Source organism: Triplophysa rosa, linkage group LG17 (assembly GCF_024868665.1).
Source record: "Triplophysa rosa linkage group LG17, Trosa_1v2, whole genome shotgun sequence".
In the NCBI taxonomy this organism is placed as follows: Eukaryota; Metazoa; Chordata; class Actinopteri; order Cypriniformes; family Nemacheilidae; genus Triplophysa; species Triplophysa rosa.
The window spans coordinates 13983053-14008556 of NC_079906.1; the positions used below are offsets into that span (position 1 = coordinate 13983053).

The 25504-nt window shown below is 38.9% G+C and overlaps 1 protein-coding gene across 1 annotated transcript; it reads right to left on the reverse strand.

Annotated features, from left to right (window-relative positions):
• Positions 1-5122: 5122 nt before the first annotated feature.
• slc6a17 (solute carrier family 6 member 17) lies at positions 5123-24126 on the reverse strand. Its single transcript, XM_057356256.1, has 12 exons — positions 23766-24126; positions 19882-20303; positions 17494-17651; positions 14878-15004; positions 14259-14440; positions 13721-13831; positions 12606-12847; positions 12276-12468; positions 11970-12162; positions 11649-11808; positions 11346-11508; positions 5123-11223 (listed from the first exon to the last, which is right to left on the reverse strand). Exons 2-12 carry the CDS (start codon positions 20174-20176, stop codon positions 10855-10857), a joined length of 2193 nt encoding a protein of 730 aa, XP_057212239.1. The 5' UTR covers positions 20177-20303; positions 23766-24126; the 3' UTR covers positions 5123-10854.
• Between the last annotated feature and the right edge of the window lie 1378 nt (positions 24127-25504).

Below are 25504 nucleotides of genomic sequence, written 5' to 3' on the forward strand. Positions count from 1 at the left end.
AACAACTGCCCTTTATTCATTCTCAAATACTGAACATTTCTTTGTAAAATAAAAATATATTTTACATTTACATTACATTTATTCATTTGGCAGACGCTTTTATCCAAAGCATATAAACATTTTGTCAACACGCTAAACAGTACCGTTAGTTTACAAGGCCATACACAGACAGACATACAGAGTTATTGGTTAGTCAAATAAATGCGGAACAGGTATGTTTTGAGCTGTTTTTTGAAACTTGTGAAGGATGCTGCAGTTCGGATGGAAGCTGATAGTTCATTCCACCAAAGGGGAACCGAATAAGTAAAGGTTTTTGCAAGCGATTTGGTGCCTCGCTGTGATGGAACAACCAGGCGTCGCTCATTTTCAGACCGAAGATGATGGGAGGGGATGTAGACCTGGAGCACTGAGTTAAGGTAGATGGGCGAATTTGCCATTATCGTTCTGAAGGCCATGTGTCAGAGATTTAAACAATGCGGGCGGCAACTTCCAGCCAGTGAAGTGAAATCAGGAGTGGTGTTACATGGGTTCTTTTAGGCTGATTGAAAACTCGACGTGCAGCTGCATTCTGGATCATTTGCAAGGGCTTGACTGCATTGGTTGGAAGGCCGGCCAATAGAGAATTGCAGTAGTCTAGTCTTGATATGACCAGAGCTTGGACTAGCAGCTGAGAGGTATGCTCCGACAGGAACAGCCTGATTTTCCTGAGTTGTACAGCACATACCTGTAAGTTCGAGAGGTTGCTGCGATGTGGGAGATGAATTTCAGCTGGTCGTCGAACATCACCCCCAGGTTCCTCACAGACTTGGTGGGTGTTATAGTTGAGGATCCGAGCTGAATAGTAAGGTGGTGTTCTATTGATGGCTGGGCCGGTATAACCATGAGTTCTGTCTTGGAGAGGTTGAGTTGTAGGTGATGCTCTTTCATTCAAGAAGAGATGTCCAGAAGGCAGGCAGAGACACGGGCAGAGATGGTGGGGTCATCTGGCTGAAAAGTGAAATAAAGCTGCGTGTCATCTGCATAAAAATGGTATGAGAACCCATGTGTCTTAATTATTGGACCCAGGGAGGTGGTATATATAGAAAAGAGGAGAGGAGCAAGAACTGATCCCTGAGGAACTCCAGTTGTCAGCTGGTGAGATCTGGATGTCTCGCCTCTCCAGGATACCTTAAAAAATCTGCCAGTGAGATAAGAGTCAAACCAGTTGAGTGCAGTTCCAGAGATACCCAGTTTGGAGAGAGTGGACAGCAGGATCTGGTGGTTCACAGTGTCAAATGCAGCAGAGAGATCAAGCAGGATAAGGACAGATGACAGGGATTTAGCCCTTGCCTGCCGTAGGGTTTCAACGACAGACAGGAGAGCGGTCTCCGTAGAATGTCCTTTCTTGAAGCCAGATTGCTGACTATACAGAAGGTCGTGTTGTGAGAGATAGGTAGAGAGTTGGTTAAATACTACTCTTTCGAGGGCCTTGGAAAGGAATGGCAGGAGTGAGATTGGTCTGTAGTTGCTGATCACTGAGGGGTCGAGTGTTGGTTTCTTGAGTAAGGGTGTTACCAGGGCTTGTTTAAATGAGGTGGGGACAGTACCAGTGGTGATGGAGGTGTTTATGATGTGTGCGAGTTAAGGCAGTAGAGACGGAGAGATAGCCTGTAGGAGGTGGGAAGGGATCGGGTCGAGGGGACATGTAGTAGGCTGGGTGGAAAGGAGAATTTTGGAGACATCAGTCTCCCAGAGGGGAGAGAAAGAAGGGAGTTGAGGATAGCAAGGGGTAAGAGAGAGATCAGGGATGCATTGAGTAGAGAATTGCCTGCTGATGGTCTCCACTTTATCAGTGAAGAAGTTGGCAAAGTCATCAGCATTCAGTGAGGTATTGGCGGGAGGTGGAGGGGGACAGAGAAGAGAGGAGAAAGTTGAGAAAAGTTGACGCGGGTTGGATGCAGTTTGGATTTTGTTTTGAAAGTACTTGGTTTTGACTGTAGATATATCAGTAGCGAAGGAGTTAAGATGATATTGATACTTGGAGAGATCAGCAGGGTCTCTAGACTTGCGCCACTTCCTCTCGGCATTCCTAGATGGCTAGGTGCCAACAACAGCTACTTAAACAACAGTTACCTTAAAACCAGTGCAGGAAGTTCAATAGTCCTTTGTTAACAAACAGCTACTAGTCCAGTTCAAGCATACACAGCACGTTCACTACAGCTACAGCTAGCTAGGCAGACAAAATGCTTATTTTATGTCAAATAACAAAACTAAACAATTTCAAATTCCAAATCAAATAAAAAAATGAATAATACAAATGTCTCTTTAATATGAACAAACTAAGACTTTGTCTGTGCTTTTCTTGGATTTCGTACATGTAAGAAATATCAGCATATCCACGTTTTTCAAGTTTGCAGTAAACACAGCGGCCCCTGCTGTTCAAAACGTGTATTGCGATTCATTCGTCACATGAATCGTCACATCAACTTGAATCGTCACATATTATGATCGATTTTCAACTGGCTCATGGTAAATCGTCACATCCATATGGACATTGTTTCAAAGGTTTATAGCTTGTTTGCTTTCCACAAAACATGTGCAATTGTTCCAGAAAAACAGGATATACTCTGTATGCAGTACTTACACAGGAAATGTGAATCTCTTAAAATATAACATCTAAGACTGAAATACCTTCACCTGCAAATCGTGTTTACAAATACTACTTCCTTTTGTACTTTTCTCTTTTACTAGTCTTTTATGGGTTGGTTGAGATACTTGGTTGAGTATTGTTCTATTCATTTTACATAGCATATGATGGAGAATTTGTGTCCTGCTATTTTAATTATTACTACCATCAAGTAGTCTCTCTCTTTCTGTCGCTTTCTGTGAAAGTGTGAAAAGATATGAAGGAGTGTGAAGTGTTGGGACCATTGTTAGCACGCATTCTTGGCTCTAGCTTATTTTCCTTCATTGACACAACCCAAGACCATTAATCCCCAGGGTTGAAGAAAACAATGGCCCAACGGTCATCGCATGGAAAAGTCACGCAGAAAAGTCATCTTTGCCATAGATCAACGGATGGTGAGGTAGCAAGGCTCATTTATCGAGCCATGTTTTGGTTATCTATATAGAAAGCTTTTTTTTTGTTGCTTATACATTTATTGTATGTGGAATTGAGGATCTGATTCTAATTCAAGCAGAAAGCGATGGGAAAAACGGAAGCTGCATCTCGTCCAAGTAAACATCTACTGAAGGACCTCGACATCCTCTTCCATAATTAAGAATGTCACCGCAAGCTACAGTATAGCTCTGCTTTTGTGTGGGTGTGAGAAAAAGAGAGTAGAAAAAGAAACAGACGTTGAGTGTGCGTCGTACTACTGTGACGGAGGAAAAGTCTGTTTACAGGATATAGATCAAAAGAGAGAGTAAAGTGGAAAGTGTTAGAGGTCGCCGTGACGCACCCTAAAACAAACACTTACTTCAATCCTAGTGTCTTCCCATGGACAGACACGTATCCTTTGATACAGACAGCAATCTGTGATATAGGTCAGTGTGCGGTAAAAATGCTACAATTTGTTGTCGCAAAGTAGTGTTTGTTAAATAACCATACTTTGACATTACAGAATCAGCAGCTCAGATGGGTGATGTTGCTCGCGCAGTAGGTAATAACACTAGTTTTGCCACATGACTTCATCACATTCCAATAGCTGACATAACCGAGTAAAATCTGGTTTCGTGCAACTGTTCAATGACCCTGTGGCATGGATGGCATCCAAACAAGCTCTTGAAAGACCACTCTGGTGAGGCAGTTTTGCACTTATTTACTTAATATGCTAAATGCACTTCAAATTCAACAGTAATGTTTTCTGAGGGATAAAAAAGTGCAAGGAAATGAAGTGCAGGACAAAATTGTTCAGGGATGGAAAATCAGCAAAGTACACTCTAAAAAAAATGGTGCTATATAGCACTAAAAGGGGTTCTTTGCTCGTAATCATAGGGGGACCACTTTTAGTGCTATATAGCACCACATCTTGGTGCTTCAGTGGTTCTTCAGAGGTTCTTCAGAGGTTCTTTGGGGTGGCTGAGGTGCTACCGTTTCCATATAAAGAACCTTTTAGCCCATGTATGGTTCTTCAGTGGTTCTATATAGCACCTCAGTCATCCCAAAGAACCGCTGAAGAACCACTGAAGCATGGTTCTATATAGCACTTAAAGGGGTTCACCTGTGATTACTAGCTAAGAACCACTTTTAGTGCTATATAGCACAATTTTTTTAGAGTGTATAGCTAAAGAGCATTATGATTTAGAAACCCATAAACACACAACGTACAGGAAACAAATACACGTCAGGTCCATGAAAGGTCCATGAACTTGTGAACTTCTGGTTTTGTTTTGTAGATAGTGCTCTCAAAAATGAAAATTATTTTGACATTATTCACCCTAATTCCAAACACATGAAGAGATATTTTGAAGAATGTTGGTGCCCCAACAACATTGAGGCTTCTATTGTACACAAAACCACTGACATTTCTTAAAATATCTTCTTTTGTGTTCCTCAGAAGAAAGTAATAAAGAGAGATTTTGAATGACATGATGGCAAATAAATGTCCAAATTTTCATTTTTGGGTAACTAAGAGACAGGTTATGCTTCTGTGCAACCAATCTACAATTGTACTTGGTTTCAGTATAGCAATGTTCATCTTTTTAAATTCAGTGAGATGGCTAGCAACTCAAAAGCCAACACTTTAGCCATCATTTGAAATAAAATATATAAAAAAATGTAATTATAATTTCATAAAAATAGATGTATATTTATAAATAGATGTGTATTTAAAAAATGGAAAGATAGGTTAATTAAGATTTAAAGAAAAAAAAGTTTTATTACAGATTTATTTATTTGATAAATTGGTTACTGTCGGACATGCCAGGCTTCACCTCACTTCTCACACTTTTAGCCAGCACACCTGCAGCTCATCCCCAATCACCCTACCCAGCACTACAAAAGCCAGCCACTTTCCATACACATTGTCCGGTTTCACCTACGGAAAAGGGTTCATACCCGTGCATTGCCACTTACAGACAGACTTGTTATTATTAGTTAAAGTAAGAGTAAAATCGTATTTTTGAAAAAGAATTAAAAAATGCAAAGAAGAAATCAGAGACGTTTACTATGTGAACCAACTTTTTATTGTTTGTTTTTATAATGGTCCACATTCAATATTCATAACTCAGCTTTTTTCCAAGTGTATCGGAAATACTGTACAATATCAATGACATTGACTAAGAGACCGTAGAATAGTCCTCGTATACAGTAGCTAACAGTATACTGTGGCTAGTGATCTGAATGTGCTCTTACCCAACAGAATAGGGTTTGACAAAAGTATAAGAGCATTGCTCTTCTCCAACAGTGAAGCACGCTGATGCTGCTATTCTCAGAGTAACAGCAGTCCCTTCTATCCAACATCCAACCAAAGTAAATGCCTGCAAAAATATTGCTTATAAATCTATGACTAGCACAGCACGTAAGTGTAGACTTCATACGGAGGGTAATAGTGCACGTTTCATCGGTGCAAACAAATGATTGTTACAGTACTCTGGGGGATGAAAAATACATTTACATTCACATCAAGTATATTTCTAATGATTAAAATAGCACTTCCAGAGTGCAAAAGTCTATTTTTGACCTCCCTCCTTTGTACTTGTATACGTTCAAGTCAAGGAGTGGAATGCCCCTGCTATGTGTGTTTTACAGTAATCTAGCACTACTAATAATGAATGCACTGAATCTAGACGAAACCTAAAAGTGTGTGAACATTTCAACTTTTGATAAGCAGCAAACAAGAACATCGCAGATACTAAGGCCGAAGGAGCATACAGAAGGTCAAATCTCTCAAATTTAAGCTGACGTTCACATTAAAAGCAAAGTAAAGTGCTTTTAACAAAGGAGCGTTGCAACTCCAACACAGTAGGTCGAGACAACAACTGGTGGGTCGTGTTCACCACGAAACCAAAAACTTGGGTTAAATGGGAGGAAAGTTAGGGACTCACAACATCAAAATAGCAAAAATAAAACTGCTTTTTTTACACACGCTTACACACCTGATACGACAGACACTACCCCATACACAACACGTACACTAATACACACAATGTACAAAATATTCAGATATTCTACGTTTGAACTGTACAACAATATCATACACATCAGTGTTACAAGAATTCACCTGTTTGCCTTTCATATATTTCTTGATATTCATTTAACAAAATTTACACCAATATTTACAGATATACTATTCAGAATCACATGTACATAAATATACAGTATAGCACTTTGCTCACATATGTTATGTTATGGCATCCAGCACCTCTTGAAAAGGAAGAGATGCTTGGTGTACATTTCATAAAGTTGCAGTCAACTAAACAATGGCTTAGCGTTTATACTAGGACGAACTGAAATGAAAAGAGGTCTCGGAGCTGCAGTCATATTTATTAAAATTAAACTAAAAGTGCTTAAGTTCAGGAATGACTATGATCTCTCTTACAATGAAGTCTGTGCTCTGAAATCTGTAACAAAAGGATTAAAAAGGTGCCAATTTGAGATTCATGTGCCATGGATTCTAGATTGTCTACAACGCTTGGTGAACTAACCCCTGTTAGTTCATTTGCAATTATGTGTTAAAGCTAAGCAGTTTCGTAGCGACTAATTTTAAGCTCTAAAAGGGGAAAGATCGCACCATCCTCTTGAAAGCCACGACCCCTTATGTAAAATGTCTCATTTACTAGTGTGACATTACAGTTCAAAGCACATGCACATTACAATAATAAGTAACATGCACAATAATAAGATGTACTGTTTTGTATTTGCCTTAGTCCATTACCTCTGACTAATACATGTGCTTATGATCTCAATGTAATAATGTTATCATTGCATCCCAACAAAATTTCATAGTCAGCTGTTTTTAACTTTAAACTCCCACCCTATGCTCCCTAATGCACGTTTCGATCATACTTGTAAATCTTCTGCTGAATGTTGTGCTTGGCTTGTACTAATGCAGCCCATTAAAGGTAATATTTTTATTTATTTTTTATTTACATGCATATAAAGTAGGCCTACCTACTGTTGCTAAATATTTTTCAAATGAGGATATGAGACTCTTTCTTACAGCTTCAAAACATTTTATAAAGGTTATGTGGGGTGGGTCAACCAGTGTGGACTGCCATGTTGCCATTTTTTGCTTTTGTGCAATAATACATTAATGCCATTACATAACGCCAGGAGCACAGTGTAGTCCAGCGCATGAAAGAAACATGAGCGTGTCCTTAATTTTGCTTGTTTCTGCTGGTGAGAGCAGTGTGTGCTTTGATAGTTTACTTGTGCCATGTGTTTGTGCTACAGTACTTTAAATTGTCATATTCTTTCCAAATATTTGCTGATGCGGTGCATTTGAATTCATTGAAGACACATTTGAGCTGCCCAAAGTTAGTACAATGAATCACTTTGTGTTACTGGAACCTTTATCTGCATATGAGATGTGGTGACTCCCAAAAACATTTCATCCTTTCATTACGAGGGGTTAAAATCTGGAACGATATATTTATTTTAATAAGTCAATTAATATTGCATCTGTGTGTTAGCAATTGTATATCCTAATTGTTACTGTATTTGGTTGAACTTTATTTTGTAATTTCACTAGAACGAGTTTAATATATATGTACAGTATAAGTAAAGGCCAGCCAAGACCCATGTATTCCCATTTTCATTTTAACTTGCTAGGATAAAAGTTTTTGCCAAATGCAAAAGTCATCGCAGACCTAGTGTTACATTGTGCTTATATAGTGCAGCTCTGGGACCTCTTGTTAGGAGAAAATAAAGTGCACAAACCCTACTGGTAAATAAAAAATCAAGCAATATATCCTTCATACTCATCATTAAATAAGTCTATGAGATAAAGAGAGGCACCAGCTGTGCTAAGCAGGGGGTGGGATGTTCATCTCAGAGAGGGGTACATATCCATACATAGACATGCATATCCAGTTTTATGTCACTGGTGCCACCAAATTGGTGAGGGCACTGCCTTATAAATGCATACAAGTGAATGGGAGAGCTGCATTTTTTTCTGGAAAAAAGCACAATTGACGTTTGCATTTATTAACCAATTTGTACAAAAATGTATTGTCAGAGAATATTTTTTTGTCAGGAATTACACTGAAATAGGCTGATTTTGTCCAGAAAAACACCGCTATTCACTTGTCTTGCTCTATCCAATAGAGTACAGCAGAGATGACGTATTTTTGTATGCAAACCCTGGAAGAGAGTTAGCATTTTAGCGAATACGGTTCCATCGCCCCATATAAATCTAAAAAATAATGCAACATGGACACAAATCTCACTCACTGAGCATGTTCAGTGAACATGTTTTTAATAAAGTTTGGCAAATGTTATATTAATTTGTAAAGCTTATTCTGAAAGACAAAACCTCACATGAACATTAGTTAATCACTGATTTTTTTGCAATCTTCAAAAAAATGCATAGGGTTTCGGTCGAGGGAACCAGTGCGGCGCTAACTTCCGAGTTGGCCTTTATGTCATCTCTGAGGTACTCTATATGGAGGCAGCAACAGGTCAAAGCCCTCAATGCATGTTTGTCTACGGTAATGCAGAGTCCAGGAGCACAGAGACACGCCTTCAACTCACTAATCGGCGGAAAACAGCGACACCCCGTGAACATATTGTGCTACTGCAGGAACAACATTGACATTTTATACTTCACCGCTCGCTGCACAAGTACACACTACAAACAAACACACTGCGTGTAAAAATCTGATGCTAATAAAGTTACTGTGCTCTATTGACAATCTCGTCTGACTGTGTTAAACAGTAAAATGTCTATTCTGGAAAAATGGCTTCATCATATCTCTAATGTCCTGAATATTTCAAAGAATGGCACTACGATCCAGCTTGTTCTAAGTGTGGGCCAAAAAGGCAGTAGCTTTAAAAAAAATGTCCCCTTGTTGTCATGAAAATGGTTGCTAGGGATACCAGAGAGCGCTTATAGGACCATCTAGAAGCCTCCCTCAACCCACACCCACCAACCCAAGGACTCATTACCATGCAGCCGCGCTGTGTCTCTGCCACAGGTTCCCCTGGGTAACCGGTCTGTGTCTATTTTTACCTCCGCACCTTTTGTGACAGACGCAAAAGCTGCACGCAGCTGGATGATCAAACGCTTTGCTGTTTTATACATCAGCGTTTCATTAAAGAACACATTTCCTCTGCTGCTCTATTATTCGTATCCTTGTACCCTCCTCGGCTCTCTGCTCCCTGAATGGATTTTGATTGGAATAAATACTGAAGTGAATCTCTTTCAATGGGAGCAGAGTATCAATAGGAGCACATAGGCTAAGATAAAAAGAAGAGTACTGTTTAGACGTATAGATTATACGCAGTGAGCTTTTAACGGCAGCGGTTCACGTTTACATTAGGCAGTCTTCACTGTATTCACTCTAAACAACACGTAAAGGAACGACACATTACGCAGACCAACCGACTAAACTTTGGTTCCTCGAGAAAACTGATCTACATTAGTTTAATATACATTAACTTTTAAAAAATATTTGAACATTTGTATGTTCCATGGTGTCCAGTTTGTTAATGGATAGAGTTTATAATAATAAATAAAAATGATAAATCTTGGATAGAATTAAAATTGTTTTTGCACTTACAGTGGTGTGCAGGAATCTGGAGACCATGTTTTCCACTTGATTTGTTGGACATTGTTAAACAAGGGCCAAATGATTCCCTGTGCAGTAAACCTGACATAAATAATAAAACATTGGCATTTGTAAACCCTGTAAGCAAACTAACTTGTGAATACAGTGGTTTAGATACCATTCTATCAGAAACAGACACTTGCTGTCTTCATGAGCAATTTCATTGGGAATAATGTTATACTCATTGAGTATTCTCCACCAAGCATCACATTTCCAACTTAGAGACTCGTTACAATACCAGCCAATGCCTTTTAGGAACAATTCCATTATTGCAACTGCAGACAACTACATAACATTTTTGGTCAAAAAATGTAAGCTATTGTGCTTGGTGGAGTTTACTTGGCTAAAACTGAACCCCTTATTGCATCCTTAAAACGACTTCATTTCCTCTCATCAGGCAGTCACATTAGTTTAGTTTACAAAAAATAAAAAACATCCAAGTATAATATACTCTATTAAGTCTAGTTATTACACATGACCTGACCCTGACAATGATACTGTATATATTTGATACTGCACTGAGACAATGTGCGTTGTGTTTGAAATACATATGTCGCCCTCTTGTGGTAAAATGTGGACGTGACAAACTGTAGTGCAAAATCTGTAAACTCTACAACACTGAACATACGCTTCAGTCAGTAACAGAAATCACAGCTATGGATCCGCTCTACTGTCAGGTGGTCTGTATTTAACAGTGACACTCGAATATCCATTAATAAGTGAAAGTTGAGTTTCTCTGAGCCCCCTCTGAGTTGTGTATGGCTCTAAAAGTGGGTTTAAATGAAAATGGCATCTCTTCAGTAGTAGTATTGGTAACACCTTAACAGTGAGAACTATTAACATGACAAAATAAATGATGTTGTATATGAGAATATTACCTTCAGACAAATAACTCACCAGCTTACCAAATAAACCATCTTACAGTCACTCATGCAACTGATACGGTAACTCCAGGGTTTTTTTTATCTTCAGATCGACATCTTTAGTCCAAATGGATGCTGTGACTGGGTGGTTTGGGTTAAGATGTGACCAACACTAAGACCTTCTTCATTCGGTATGTTTCTCACTCTTTTCATCTCAGTCTGTGGTTGGCGGGTTGCAGGATCATGACTCAGATTTGGGCGGAGCAGGGTTGGTCTGGTAACTGCTGCCATAGCCGCTGATGGAGGTAGAGTTGGTGATGAGTTCCACAGGAGAGGAGCTACCTGGGCCCAGATAAGCCCGGTGACCGGGCATGGGAGAAGGAGCTTCGCTTGGGTTCTTCCCCAGGATAAACCTGGTCTCATCTTCAAGGTTAGAGGCCTCCTTTGCCAGGCTTTTGCGGTAAGAGACGGACAGCTTGTTGGAGCCATCGGGGAGCCAGTTATAGTGACGAGCGATGAAGACCAACGGAAGAGGAAGCATGGCCACAATAATGAGAGCAAAACACATCACTAGTGCCCAAGGAGGATAACTTTGAAACCTCTCTGAGGCCTGAGAAGACAGAGAGACAGAGTGAGTTTTTTTTTCTTCATTTTACATGACTCCTTTTTTGAAACCACCCAAACTTTTTAAACCTAACGTTTTTTATTTAACTTCTGTAAACATCAACTGACCAGGTCCTGCACCCATGCGTTGTATCCTGGAGCGGTGATGGCCATCTCCACAATGGTGGCGGAAATCAGTATGAGCAGACACACTGGAGACACGTACTTCCACAGGTAGAAGTAAACGGCGTAAGGTCTGAAACCCAGCATGTCTTCTAGATCCTGCATGAATCTGATCGGCAACAAACAACATGTCGAATTATGAGCCAACACAGATGCATGATCAGAAATAAGGTAACACATCGATTGCATAGTGAGGTGAGTCTGTTTCCTTAGAAAGTGTGAAGTAACCTAACAAATGTTCTTGCCCACCTCTTGGTGCCATAGATCCAGGCTACAGATATATTCTCCAAGACCACCACGATGGTAAGAGGCAAACCAGCGGAGTAGTCATCGAACATGGCTACAAAATAGTTCCCTGAACGCTGGACGAACAGCAAGCCGCAGAAAAATGCCACAATACAGCAGCCCACTGTGAAAATACAGAGAAATATTGAACGGGTTACGTGTGTTTTTCCAGAGTCATTTTCATACATATGGTGACTGACCAAGAAATGACCCCAAAACACAGAATGCTGATGAAGTGAGTTTATATTGAATTATTAAGGTGTCACAAACCCCAGGAGTTCTCACCTGTGAGAATTTCTTTACGGATTTTAAAGGCATCCAGAATGGGCGTGGTGATGCCAGTCATGGTGCCAATCATGCTGCCCAGGCCAAGGTTAATTAACATGAAGAAAAACATAACAGACCAGAATGGAGAAGCTGGGAAGTGGGTCATGGCCTCTGTGAAGGCAATAAAGGCCAATCCAGTGCCTTGAACCGACTTTGGAGACAGACAGAGAGAGCGAGAGAGAATGTGAAATAATACAGATCACTATCAATTGAGAGAGGTTGAGATTATAGCCTATTACATTTATTGGGACACCGAACACATGCCTTATTGAGCTCATCCTCCAGCAAACACTGTTCCAGTCCCAGCTGCGCAAAACTGTCTTCCTTGACGATCTTAATCACGCCGTACATCTCAGCATAATCCGATGAGGTGAGATGGGAGAAGTTCACATGAGGGGGGATGAGATCCGGACTCAACACATTTGAGTTCAAGTAGCCTAGAATCTTTTCAGCGTTCCTACAGGTCCAAAACACAGACATGAGATGTTTGATGGCCTCTACAGGAATGGATTTAAAATGTCATAGCCTAATCCATAATTATTAAAAAAAATTCCTTTCATAATATTAAAATATATGTTTAATGGTCGTACATACTCGACCACACATTTTTCGTTCATGATGTTAGCTTTGAAGCCCAGCACAGCGAACACCACCAGTGTGGCCAGTATAGAGGTTATAAAGTTGATGAAGGACACAAGAACAGCATCAAAATGACAGTTGTTGTCTATTTTGTTGTAGCTGGAGAAGGCGATGACTCCTCCGAAGCCCAAACCCAGAGCGAAGAAGACTTGAGTGGCAGCCTCCCGCCACACCTGCGGCTCCAACATGATCTCCAGCTACAAATAAACATCGGTCAGAGATTTATAACATAGGTGAAGGTAAATTAAAACCTTATTGATTTTCAACCTTTAATTACACAACAAATCGTCGCTGTAGATCTGAAATCGCTGATGTCCGAATTCACTGTTTTTCAGGAAATGGAAAAAACACTGTAGGCCTACTTTTTAAATAATTACATACAGTACTGTGTTGTCAAAGTTGAGAAGCACTTTTTTATACTTTTTACTCGTTAAATATTTGCAAAACCCAGTGAGGAACATAAAGAGTGACTAAAAATAATAATTAATGGCAAAAAATAAAAATCACAAAAGATGGAACTATGAGGTATAGAAGGACAGCAGCGACATGCTAATCAGCAGTGGCCTTCAGTTTGTTTTTATTATGTGATTAAAATAAGATTATCCTTCTGTTATGTAAATATATTAATTTGACATTAAAATACATAAGTCCTATTTGTAGACTGTTTAATAAATATTAAGCATTGACACTTATAAAATAAGTATGAATTAATAACACATAATGAATCATTATTATGTTAATGTTATTTATTATAATAAATATTTCACATGAACTATTTCATTGTTTACCATTTAAATAATATTGATCAATATATTAAAAATGTATCAGTATTTATTCATATTATTTGTCAAAGTTGAATACATACAGCATCTTCACCACTAGGGGGAGTCTACCACCTAAGCATACACACGCTACATTCAGCTGCAGAAATGATTGTCAAAATACTCTCAAATATTAAAGCTTTCCTTGCGCTGCCCAAAATGTCTCCCCTAGCTTCCAAAAGAATAAATCCTAAGTCATCTGGACAGCGTGCATGTGTCTTTAAGAGCGTGTGCACACACTCGACCTACCTTGGGCGTGAACATGTGAGCGATGCCATCTACCGCTCCTTTAAGAAACATCCCCCTCACCAGGAAACAGAAGAGCACCACATATGGAAACAGAGAGCTGAAGTACATCACCTGGCGAACACACAATGTAACAGAGTTAAGAGGATCTATTGTTTGTAGTTTGATCTGAATAGGTGGTGTTTGGCTCATGCTGGCCTGAAAAGAAAGAGATTAATTTATGCAAATGTATATTTCTGTGCAAGATTCACATTTGGGCCATTCCCTACAGGTGCTATGCAGCACATTTTCATGTTCACCATTAAACATGTTGGTTAAAATTAGCAGTACTATCACATTGTGAATTAGATTCAGGCACAAACAAACTTTCTGTTTGAAAAGAAAATAATCTTGATTACCCATCGTAATTGTCTAACTGTGAAAATGCATTTAATTAATGCAGCATCTGCAGAGAGACGTTCTAAAAATGGATGTATTTCCCAGTTCAATTGACTCGAGTGAATCTCATTACATTACTCATGCAGTTCCAGGTCTGCCTTACCTTCCCAGAAGACTGAATGCCCTTTATAACAGCCAAACAGACAATAAACCAGGCAGCCAGCAGCGATAGAGTCATCCTCCAGTTCAGACCCCCACTGTCTGCAATTGTGCTGGTGATATTCAGGGTCTCGCGGTACCAGAAGTATGTGGTCGCTGAGCTCTTCTCACACTCGGGTTCCACAACTAACAGAAAATAAGGTACATTGGGTAAATATCTATCTCTTTATTAATTTATACTGTTTATATGAGATCTACAGATCAGTTGTGTGGAAATATAGATATTGTTCAACGCATGCAGAGCAACTGTACTAAATAACTCCCGTGCATTGCTCATTTTTATTTACTATGCGTGGTACAGATTTAGATTTTGTTGAAAGTCGATGTCAACTGCAGACATTTTTTTTACATTCTGTGTTCACTTAACCTTTGTTTTTTAGATGTGCAACAGCTTCACTAGTCACTTGTCAGACTTAGTGCAGCTCTCTGTTTGGATCTGTTTATTCTCTGGACATTCACTATCGCAAGGCAAGCTGGGATGCCTCAAACACACAACATGCCCTGGACAACACAGCTTATGAAGCATTACAGAAAATGTGACGATGTAATTGCAGTATTCTCACTGGCTTGGCTGCCATTTATTCTGATGGGACAGTCACTCCAGGGTAAGGGGTACTGAAACGACTGAAAGAAGTAGAAGATGCTCCAGGCGATAATCACGTTATAGTACAGACCCACGAAACCACACACCTGCGGAATGAGAAGATGATATGAAAGAAAACAAGCACAAACTGCATAAGTTTAGTTTATAAGAACAAACATTTAAAGGGACAGTACCCCAAAATAAAAATGCTGTCATTTACTCACATTCAAGCCGTTCTAAATCTGTGTACATTTCTTTGTTCTGATGAGCACAGAGAAATATATATGGAAGAATGCTTGTAAACAAACAGTTCTTAGCCACCATTGACTACCATAGTAGGAAAAATTACAATAGTAGTTTAAAGTGCCCCAGAAATGTTTGCTGTCCTACATTCCTCAAACTATCTTCTTTTTGTGTTTGAACAGAACAAAGAAATGTATAAAGCAATTTTTCTACTACGGTAGTCAATGGTGGCCAAGAATTGTTTGGTTACAAGCTTTCTTCCAAATCTGTCTCTGTGTTCATCAGAACAAAGACATTTATACATTTGGAACAGCTTGAGGGTGAGTGAATGAAGACAGAACTTTCATTTTGGGTGAACTGTCCCTTTAAAATGGAGACATCACTATGCAAAGCCCAGCCCTAGGAGTGTAGGGTCCTTCCTTTATTCTCAATGAATAATCACCATGAAAGATGTTCAAAAGTTTTTTTTTGATTCAAAGAATTTCACTAGTACTTTCTATTTAAAAACAGCCGTGTATTCTAATAAAATAAAAAATCTTGCAAGTACCTAAAACAAATGTTGCACTAGTGCTTGAAATAGATTGTAATGTAGAATGATCAGTCACATGATTGTTACGGCTAAGGTGATTGGTTAAAAAACAAATTTAAGTGCCCATAAAGCAGAGATGGCAGCACTTCCCTCAATTATACCTCTTTGCATCAGACTTTATGCTGATCCTTAAAAGTCTGGCACAAGTCAGACCAAGTCTCGTCTGATACTGTACATGATCTCCTAAAACTCAATAGCCTTACTAGCACTTTTATCCTGTTTAAAATAGAAGCAAAACAAAAGAAGACGAATACATGTCACATTAAACAGCAGAATGCCAATGAGTGTTCAGGGTTTAGCAGTGTGCCTGTTGGCAGCAAATCTATCCCTCACTTTATCCCTGAAGTCTGTGAAACAGGCCAGTGATGGTGCTGGTCTACGTCACACAGGTCCACAGCACATCAAGTTAGTGAATAATTCAAGCACATTCTTCCTGCGACCTACACGGCTCTAGCTTCATGGGTATAAATAGCTGCAGCTGCAGCAGAGTGTTTCTCCACAGTCACTTTATTTGGCCCATGGTACCAAAACAGCTTTCTTTACATGTTTTATCAGTGCATGCTTCTTCAAATTTGTTTATATTTCATGCTGACTCTTTGTAGTATATAATAGGGGTGCAAACATCTGAGACCTTGTGATTTTCTTTAAACCTGTAAATAAAGCATTAAAAAGTAAAATAAATATGTTCAAATAGTTCAGATCTTCCTGACTCCATTGAGACACACAAGCCGGTATATGTCAGTTTGAGTGCATGCTGTCAAAAAGCAAAAGGCAAATATATGAAGTATTAAGACATTTGTTTATTCAATTATTAAATGAAAAAGAGAATATCATTTTTTCTAATCGTCTTAGATGTTTGGACTCTAACGCTGTATATTTATATTGTATATGACTATAACTAATAAGAAAGCTATTCCCAAGAAATTGCTGATGAAACAGCATTCATGCTATACCAGGTTTCTGCGCTGGTGCATCAGCTCATGGTATCCTCCCAAAAGGCCTTATATGCTTGCGGACTTGCAAAAATTTGTCCAAATCTCTCCAAATGTCAGCTAGGAAATTAAACAAAGTTCAGGTGGAGGTGGAACTGAAAATAAATAAGTCTAATATTCAGCAGGAGCTATTTTTTCAGTTCAAACCCCATGTAATAGACCGTGACTCTGTCCGCTTTAGGCTGATCTGAGAAGAGTAACTTGTAATGAATGACTCAGCACAGAATACTTGGTGGATAAGCACATTTAGGTCAGTGAATCATAAAACAAATGATGATTCCATAAAGTCCTTTATCACAACTAAAGGATGCAAGTGAAAAATGCAAATGGTTCTGGAGGGCATGTGATGAAGTCGCTAATATTAATGTTGACAGCTCTTCATTTTGTTAGGACCCTTTTTTAATTCATTAGCACCTGAACTAGAATCTCAAACACCATCAATCACCCAGTTTGTGCTGACATGAACCAGATGTGGAAAGTTGCTACAGTGAACACATAGTACTGTATTTATATTACTCATAACTACATGTCGACTTGTTTTTCCTACTACTAATAGGTAAGTCAGTGTAATTTTTTATGGATTTTTAAGTGAAGAAATTGGCAAGCTAATTACATAGATTAGCAAGTATAGCAAATCTGCTGTATTTGTAAACGTCAAATGCACTTTCACACTTGACTGCAAACTATATTAATTTGCACATTTGGACCATTTGTTTTACATAGATAAAAGCATAATGCTAAATGCTTAAATGTACTTTTGTCATTCACTCACCATCAGGCTGGACACTCCAATACCACCGAGTCGTGGATAAACGTAATTCCACACGCCGATGCTCCCGCGACGGATCCTTTGGCCAACCGCCAGCTCCAAGAAGAACAGCGGGATGCCAATAAGGATAAGGAGGATGAAGTATGGAACAAGGTAGGCACCTATTGAACAGACAAGGATGCAACGATCAATAGGCCAACATCAATCAAGCTACTGCAGAGAAGTTTTTTTCATTTAGAGTCTTAACGTGCCTTGTTATACACATATATATACTTGGAGGTAATAGGAAAGTAATTTCCTATACTGAGATTTCAATCAACCTTTATTTATTTATACATAAATATTCACAAACATTTACATTTGTTTTTGATGCATTTATCCAAAGAGAAGCTCTCAAAAACATAAGACGGTCAGGAAACAAGTTTTTAAGTTAAAGGTTTCATAAAATAGAGTTCTTTCTGAAGTTCATTGTCAAAAGTGTGATGCTATTTAATGCAACAGCTTCCATAACAAACAAGTAAACAAACCACAGATTGACCTCACTTTATAAACCGTGATATTGTGATAAAATTACATGGCATTTGTCAGATAACACTGCTGCGTGATAAATGGAGTTAAAAATAAAGAGAACAGAACATTAATTTATGTCAAAATAATGCAAAAGTAGTCCAGCTGACTTTACTGGTGATTTTTATTTGTAACTGCAATCTACTTGGATCAGTGGTTATGGCTTTTTAAAATCAATATTTTGAGTATATTCTTTTCTATTTATGTTTAACTAATTTGATGTGCTAGTAGGCCTAAATGGGATAAAAAACAGCTATATAATATATTTTAACAGTAAAATATAATCTTAATTTGTATTATTATTATTATTATAGTTTAGTTTAGTTTGTCTAAATAAACCTACATAATTTAGTCAATTAGTATATCAGGACTTAAAACATAAAAGTGCAAAAAAGCTTACATAGTGCTTTGATTGCATTTTGTATTTCCAAATTGTCCAATATCCAGGTGCTATGTTAGCATGAACGAACGGACAGAGGCCTTGCACAACACAATAAAACAGCAAGTCATGATGCTAGGCCTTGACGTCAAGCTATAGCTCCATGGTGACGAAGAGTTTAGTCTGCGCTGAGCAGCTACACCCTCATTTTATTCGCCGGCCTATGTTTAAATTCAAAGAACACTCCGAAAATAACCGTATCCATAGACAATAAACTCACAGTGCAGGCGGGTGACCACAAACCCATCCTCCTGGGAGGTTATAAGTGTAATCAGAGACACAGATGATCAGAGAGCAGATCTGGGTTAGGACTGAGATGTACCCACTATTATTTTGATTGCAGAATGTCCGATGTTGCATTGTGGGGGCTTTGTGTCGGGGTTTTTAAATGTATGCGACAAATAAAAAGGAAATAGCAGATTTTGCACAGAAGAGAAAGAAACGGACAGAGAGATGAAACAGAAGATGGAGACGGTGGGGGTGCATGAAAGAAAACACGGTCCCCTGAGAAATATCCATAGTTGCTAGACAAGCAGGGACAACATATGGTGGTCTTATTAAAGTGTCATCTTACTCTTTCATATAACAACTATCAGAGTTTTTCATAAATAATGGTTTATTTATATTTTACATATTACACGGCTCATTTGAATGCTTGATTCTGATTGGCCAGTCGCAACATTCCAAGGGTTGTTATTTTCAAATAGCAACCGCTCAAAACTAATAACACCCTGTAACACGGATGCTGCAAATCATTTTGAGAGGGGCAGTTTAGTATTACACAAAAATTAATTATAAATATGTCTTTTAATAACATGACATTATATTTACAAATGATTCAACCAATTTGCCTGTTCGTGATGTTTGAATGTCGTTTCTTCCTTTAAAACCGAAACTAAACGGCTTTTCCCCATGGAAGGTCTGCATTCGGTAAAAATGAGCTAATAAAATATTTCAAATTCACATTTTATGTTCAGTTTTTTTCTCATGTGGCAAGTGTAGCCGTGTCATAAGCGGGATAATGTACCAGCAGCCGGCTGTTATCGCGAAATAAGCCCAGACAGTGTGATCAGGACCCGACGCGAAGCAATAATAGCAAACTGAAGTTGTAAAACCATTTTACGGTTTATTGTTAAACAGCACAAACGCATCACGCTGTCAGCATAGTAACTGAAGCATTGCCTTAAAAAAAACTAAAGAACTAAATAAAATGAAAAACTAGTCAACCCTCAATTCCTAACTAATCTGTGGTTCAATATTCTCAATACTCTCATTTTCCACAGCCCACAAGATCTTCACAATAAACTTCATTCAAGAAGACCAGAGACGTACTGCAACCTCTTAAACAAATCAAGAGATTTGATTTCCAGCCAACAGATACTCACCTCCTCCATTCTTCTGGCAAAGGTAAGGAAAACGCCACACGTTGCCCAGGCCCACCGAAAAGCCCACCTGAGCCAGGATATACTGCAGCTTACTGTTCCAGGCAGGACGACCATCCTCCAGGTCTGGAGAGATGTCTGGTTTGCCTATGGGCGGAGGACCTCCTCCTGCCATGTTCATGCTCATCTGGCTGCTCTTGTAGTCCATGGGAGCCTCCAGAGCCAGAAGGTCGGCCACAGACTCTGTGACATGCTCATTACTGTGCTCGCGCTGAGTCACTTTGCTGCCTTTAGGCATGGTTGTGCCGTGTTGCAGTGGTCCTGACAATTAAAGGTGTGAAAGGAGATCAGGGCAGTGTATAGAGGACACAACAGCTGCCCTTTAGGTTAGGAAAAACAGGCGTTGAGAATGAAGACTTGTGCTCCTGTGGAAAGAGCAAAGAGGATAAAATATGACCAACGGGCCACATAGTACTAGTCAAAAGGTTGGAAACATCGAATCATTCTTGATTTAGATTTTTTCCACTTTTTAGTAAACTCTTAAAAAAAACTGTGGAGTAGAACAATTGTAACTATTAGAATTATGCTATGACTTAAAGCATCTAAAAAAAAAACGGTTATATTTAGCATCTGCTAAATAGTAGTCACCCTTTGACTAGAATTGACAAAATCATTCTCTTGGCTTTTTATCATTCAGTTTCTTGAGGTCTCACACTGGGAAGCTTTTTAAAGAGTATTGGCTTGTTAAAGTGGTGATGTGAGGAATGCCGTTTTTGGGTCCAAGCATCTATTAATTTCAAGCGGGGCTACAGCTTAAACAGCAGTTTATAAGCACTGTTTACTCATACAACAGCATATTTAAGCGAAACATGTATTAACTCAAAGTATACACTATAGTCACCAGGCTCACGGAATCTCCGACATCAATATTTGAATATATTATGAAAAATAAATCACTGACTGGCCGTGTGGGATTTCGTTATGAAGATAAAGGTTAGGATCGCGGTTTTCTGATATTTACAGCTCGCCATGAGCGTATATTAGAATTTTGTTGTTGTTTGCCTATAGCATCTTATTGAGCGTTTGGACCCGGAAACGGTATATGACATTCCATATATGGTGGTGCGTGAAGTCAGGCTTAACCAGCCCATAGAGTACCGCAGAGATGATGCATTTTTGTATGTAAACCTCAGAAGAGAGTAAGCATTTTAGCACTTCCGGTTCCATCTCCCCAAGTTTTAGCTCTTTACTCATGGAGATGGTATTTAGGCTTTAAATGTAACAAATGTTGTGTTTATTTGTAAATATTATCTTGATAGACAAAACATGTAAACATTAGAAAGGACTGTTTAGTCTTAACTATGAAATTATATTAAACACTACTTAAAACAGAAGCAGCCACTAAAGTATGCAAGTCATGTAGCTTTTCAACAGATAATACACGCTTTTTACTTATGGCAGAGGTGATGAAAGAGCTGCGAATGACTGCAGAATGTACAGACAATGGCACAGCTTTGCTCTTCTCACCTCTGTTTATCTTTGGTAATGAGAAGCAGCCTTAGCCACTGAAAAAATCTATACGGCTTATCTCGAACACAAGAGGACACAGAGCGATGATGCTGTGTTGCTAGGCGATGCCCACCCATCACCCATGACAACCACACACTGCATTCCAGATTGGCTAAAATATACATGGTGGACTATATGGGGAGAACAAAATCAACCAGATTCGGCTAGTAGCTACTACATCAAATTAGTAGCATGTGCATTGATTTTATGATGTGGTCAATGATGTAATTTTGATGACCATCAAAAAAAAAAACATCACACATTGAACTTTTGCACTCAATGTGAAATTTTGTGTTCAAGTGCAGCCTGTCCGGGACGCAGGATTTGCGTCATTATTATTATTATGGACGGGATTATATTTCAGTGAGGAGAAAACAGAATCTGATTGCTATGCATTAACTCTATGAATGCGGATCATTCGGAATGTGACCCAGTCTGTGAACACCAGGCTAAAGTCTCAAAACCTATATAGCTCCATTGCGTCAAAGTTTGGTTTCAACCATTAAATTCACTAGGATTTCAATCTTTGACGTGGCCTTACTCAGTCAATATTGAAGATTTCAAGGTTATGTTTTCACAGAATGCTCTTTACACGTAGAATGAGTTTATGTAGAAAACCATAAATCACAAAAAATGACTCAAGCTGGGTTTTCACACACTGGGTCACGTTATTTAAAAAATGCATGGTCAGCTGATGCTAAGGAAGCCTGAGCAGCCAGGATTATAAACACACAAACCTTAACCTCACTTGTTAATTAATTTTCATCATTTTTTTACCAAGAATATAAAATGTGGTGATCAGAGCATAGCTAGGGCTTCTCTTGGCAGTAACACTACCCAGAGCTAAATATCCTGTTGGTTCAATGAAACATCATAATGGGAAATGCAAGTATTTTACTGACTGGGTTGCTAAGCAATGGAGCATGATGAAATTCTCACATCTCTGCTTCTTGTGAACCTGCATGCTCTCTATTTCAGTGAGTGACAGCTCATCTCTCTAGTATTTGAACCAGAGAAGAGATCTGGTTTGATAAGAAACGCATCCATCAGTGAATCACATGTAGTCAAATCCTTGAACACATGGGGTGGGTCACAACTGATTTCATATTAAACAAGCAATGTCTACACTTCATGTTCAGAAAATGAAGCACATCAAAAATGATGTGACTGCATGTGACTGCAGATGGGAATTCTGACTCATCTTATATATCCTAGAACAGTTTAGTTGTATTTAATTATAAGCCAACATTGTCAGTCATAATCTACTGCTGAAGTTAAAGGTATAGTTCACCCCAAAATGAAAATGCTGTCATCGTTTACACCCTCTTGTCATTTAAAAACTGTATGACTTTCTTCTGTAAAACCCAAAAGAAGATATGCTGAAGAATATTGGTAACTGAACAACGGTGGAACCCATTCACTTATATGGAAACAAAAACAATGAAATTAATGGGTTTGGTTACCAACATTGTTCAAAATATCTTTTGTGTTCTGCAGAAGACAATCAGCCATACAGGTTTAAAATGACATGAGGATGATGACAAAATGTTCATTTTTGGTGTACTATCCCTTTAAGGCCATGGAAGACCTGCATTCACTATAGTCTTGATGCAAACTTCCATTACTAAATGTTTAAGTTAGGTTTATCCACACTTTTACTTTTGTGTTTACATATTAGTCTTGGTTATTTCACGTTCAATAGTAAAGAAAGTAGCCTTGTGTAATGAAATTAATTTAAATATCCCGTCAAGTTTCTATTTCGACTAACTCTCCACAGCTCGAGCATCACCTGAGGATGCGCCTTACTGCAGTCATGGAGAATAAGGATGCCGTTAATCTTCTCAAATTTACTCATATTTCAATACTAACAGACACGAGCAACATGTTCACGTAAGTTTAAAAACACAAACACGTGGACTCTGTTTAATTGTTTTTAACGGGGTACCACGTGTCGTGCAGCATCCTCAAGGTCAAATATTTGTGTCACCGCTATCCGCGCATGATATGAAACGACGCAAGCCGTATATAACCCACAATGTACCTGAAATTACTGTCGTCGGGTATCGATAAGAGGCGCATGCAGGCTGATAAAACGCGCTATGCATGATCGGAATACGAAATAAACTGGCACAACGCAACAATCGATACAAAAATCTCGCGAATGGTGATTGTAAAGGCTTCAAAATACTCTGAAGACACAATTCTCTTGAAGACCAAACACGAATGAGATTATATCATTATCTAAATCAAGCAAAACGTTCTCAATATTAAATCAACTGCCTTTACAAAGGATGTAATACAAATGCGTGCGCACTCACCTTACTTGATGTCGAAGAATTAGATCAAATGTGCTCATAAATGTCTCGAGGAGTGAAAATAACCAGCACCATCAATCTAACGTTTTCTTGTTGTCTTGTTTCCGCGCTCACGACTGAACTTGTCCAGAAATGCGCAGAGCGAGTCAGTGCGCTGCCTGACGCAAAGCCCACCGCGCACTATTGGGTATTCTTCAAAAGCCCAAAATAGTAACTTTGGGGTCAGACAGACACATCGGTGGGCGTTGTCCGCTGTAAGACTTCTTACAACCCACTCTTTGATTTGTCCTCCAGCGGTTAAAATTCAGAGCGCAACTTACTTCTTCTTACACGATTGGTAGAGAGCGCGATGATTATAGGTGTGCGCGTGAGTCACGAACTCGCTCGTACGTCAGCAGACGCGTAATTTGCGCATTCCATACAAATTCTGATGAAATCGCCTTTTGTGATTGCACCGTGCTGTGCTTACCTCTTGCACAATATACTATCCAGACTTAAAAGCACGAGGCTACGTATCTATAGTTATGTTGTTTCCCACATTTCAGATCAATGCATTCCAGTATTAACCCATCAAGCAGTGAGAGATGACACTGTCTAAAATCTGAAGCTCTATTGATCCTTTCCCTCTATAAGAAAAATAGTGCCTGCTATCAGGGTGGCTATTTTTTCACACCTGCGGATCCCTCATTCTTCTTCTTGACATGGGGGGTTTATACTGTCCTTGATTTTTGGTGTGAATCAATTGCGTTTCTTTTCAATTTTCTAGTGCAGATTGAGATGGATATCACGTATGGCTGATTAATGTCTGTCAGCAGTTGTATTTCGAAACCGTGCTATTGTTCACAAGTCTTTAGTCTTGTCAAGATAAGATAAAATGCATGCCTTCAATAAATAAATGCAGAAGTGTCACATATAATGACACGGTCAAATTAAAGTTACATTCACGACGGCTAAAATTTTGCAGCATGGAGGATAGTTGTACCACTTAAACTCGGCCCAATCCTGTTAGGCTTTAAATCTAATAATGTCAACAGACTAATGTAATGGTTAGGTTAGGACTGGGTAGTATTGTCGTATTATGAAAATCATTGCGTCAGTGAGCGGTTCACACTTATATAAGTCTGTGTTTACAGGGTAAACTAAATGTTTTGTCTCCTGGGAGAAATATCAGTGCCCAAACAAAGTGTTCATCTGCAGCTACTGTCTGGTCTCTGGAACAACAAACAGGTAGCAAATAAGCCGGATATGTGTTTGTTTGTGTATGTGTGCGAGCTTGTGTGCTTGGCTCACCTCAGCAGATGTGGCACAGTAATGTGGATGTCAAACACAAAGATTTTAAGGGGCAAGCTTTGTGTATGGAGGCGGCTGGAAATACTTGCTTATCTGCTTTCATGATGTTAAACATAAACTGCTCCTTTTTGAGTAAAAATGTGCAATGATGTCATGTATATACGTGAGATGTTCAGTTTCCAGCAAGCTTATTGACTGTTATTAAAGATGATACATTTGACACAGTTTATCTGGTTAACTTAAATTTTGCACAAAACTAGAACAAATCCAAGCTAATTATTTTTGGTGGAATTTAAATGTAAAAAGTTTGAATTGAAGTGGAAAAAATTGTGAGTTAACTAGGTTTTGTGTTTGCTGAGTTAATCTCATGGCCTAAATTTCATGCCTAAATATCGGCAATCAGACATATCTAAAAAAGCTCTGCTATGGCACAATGAGGATATAAACAGATA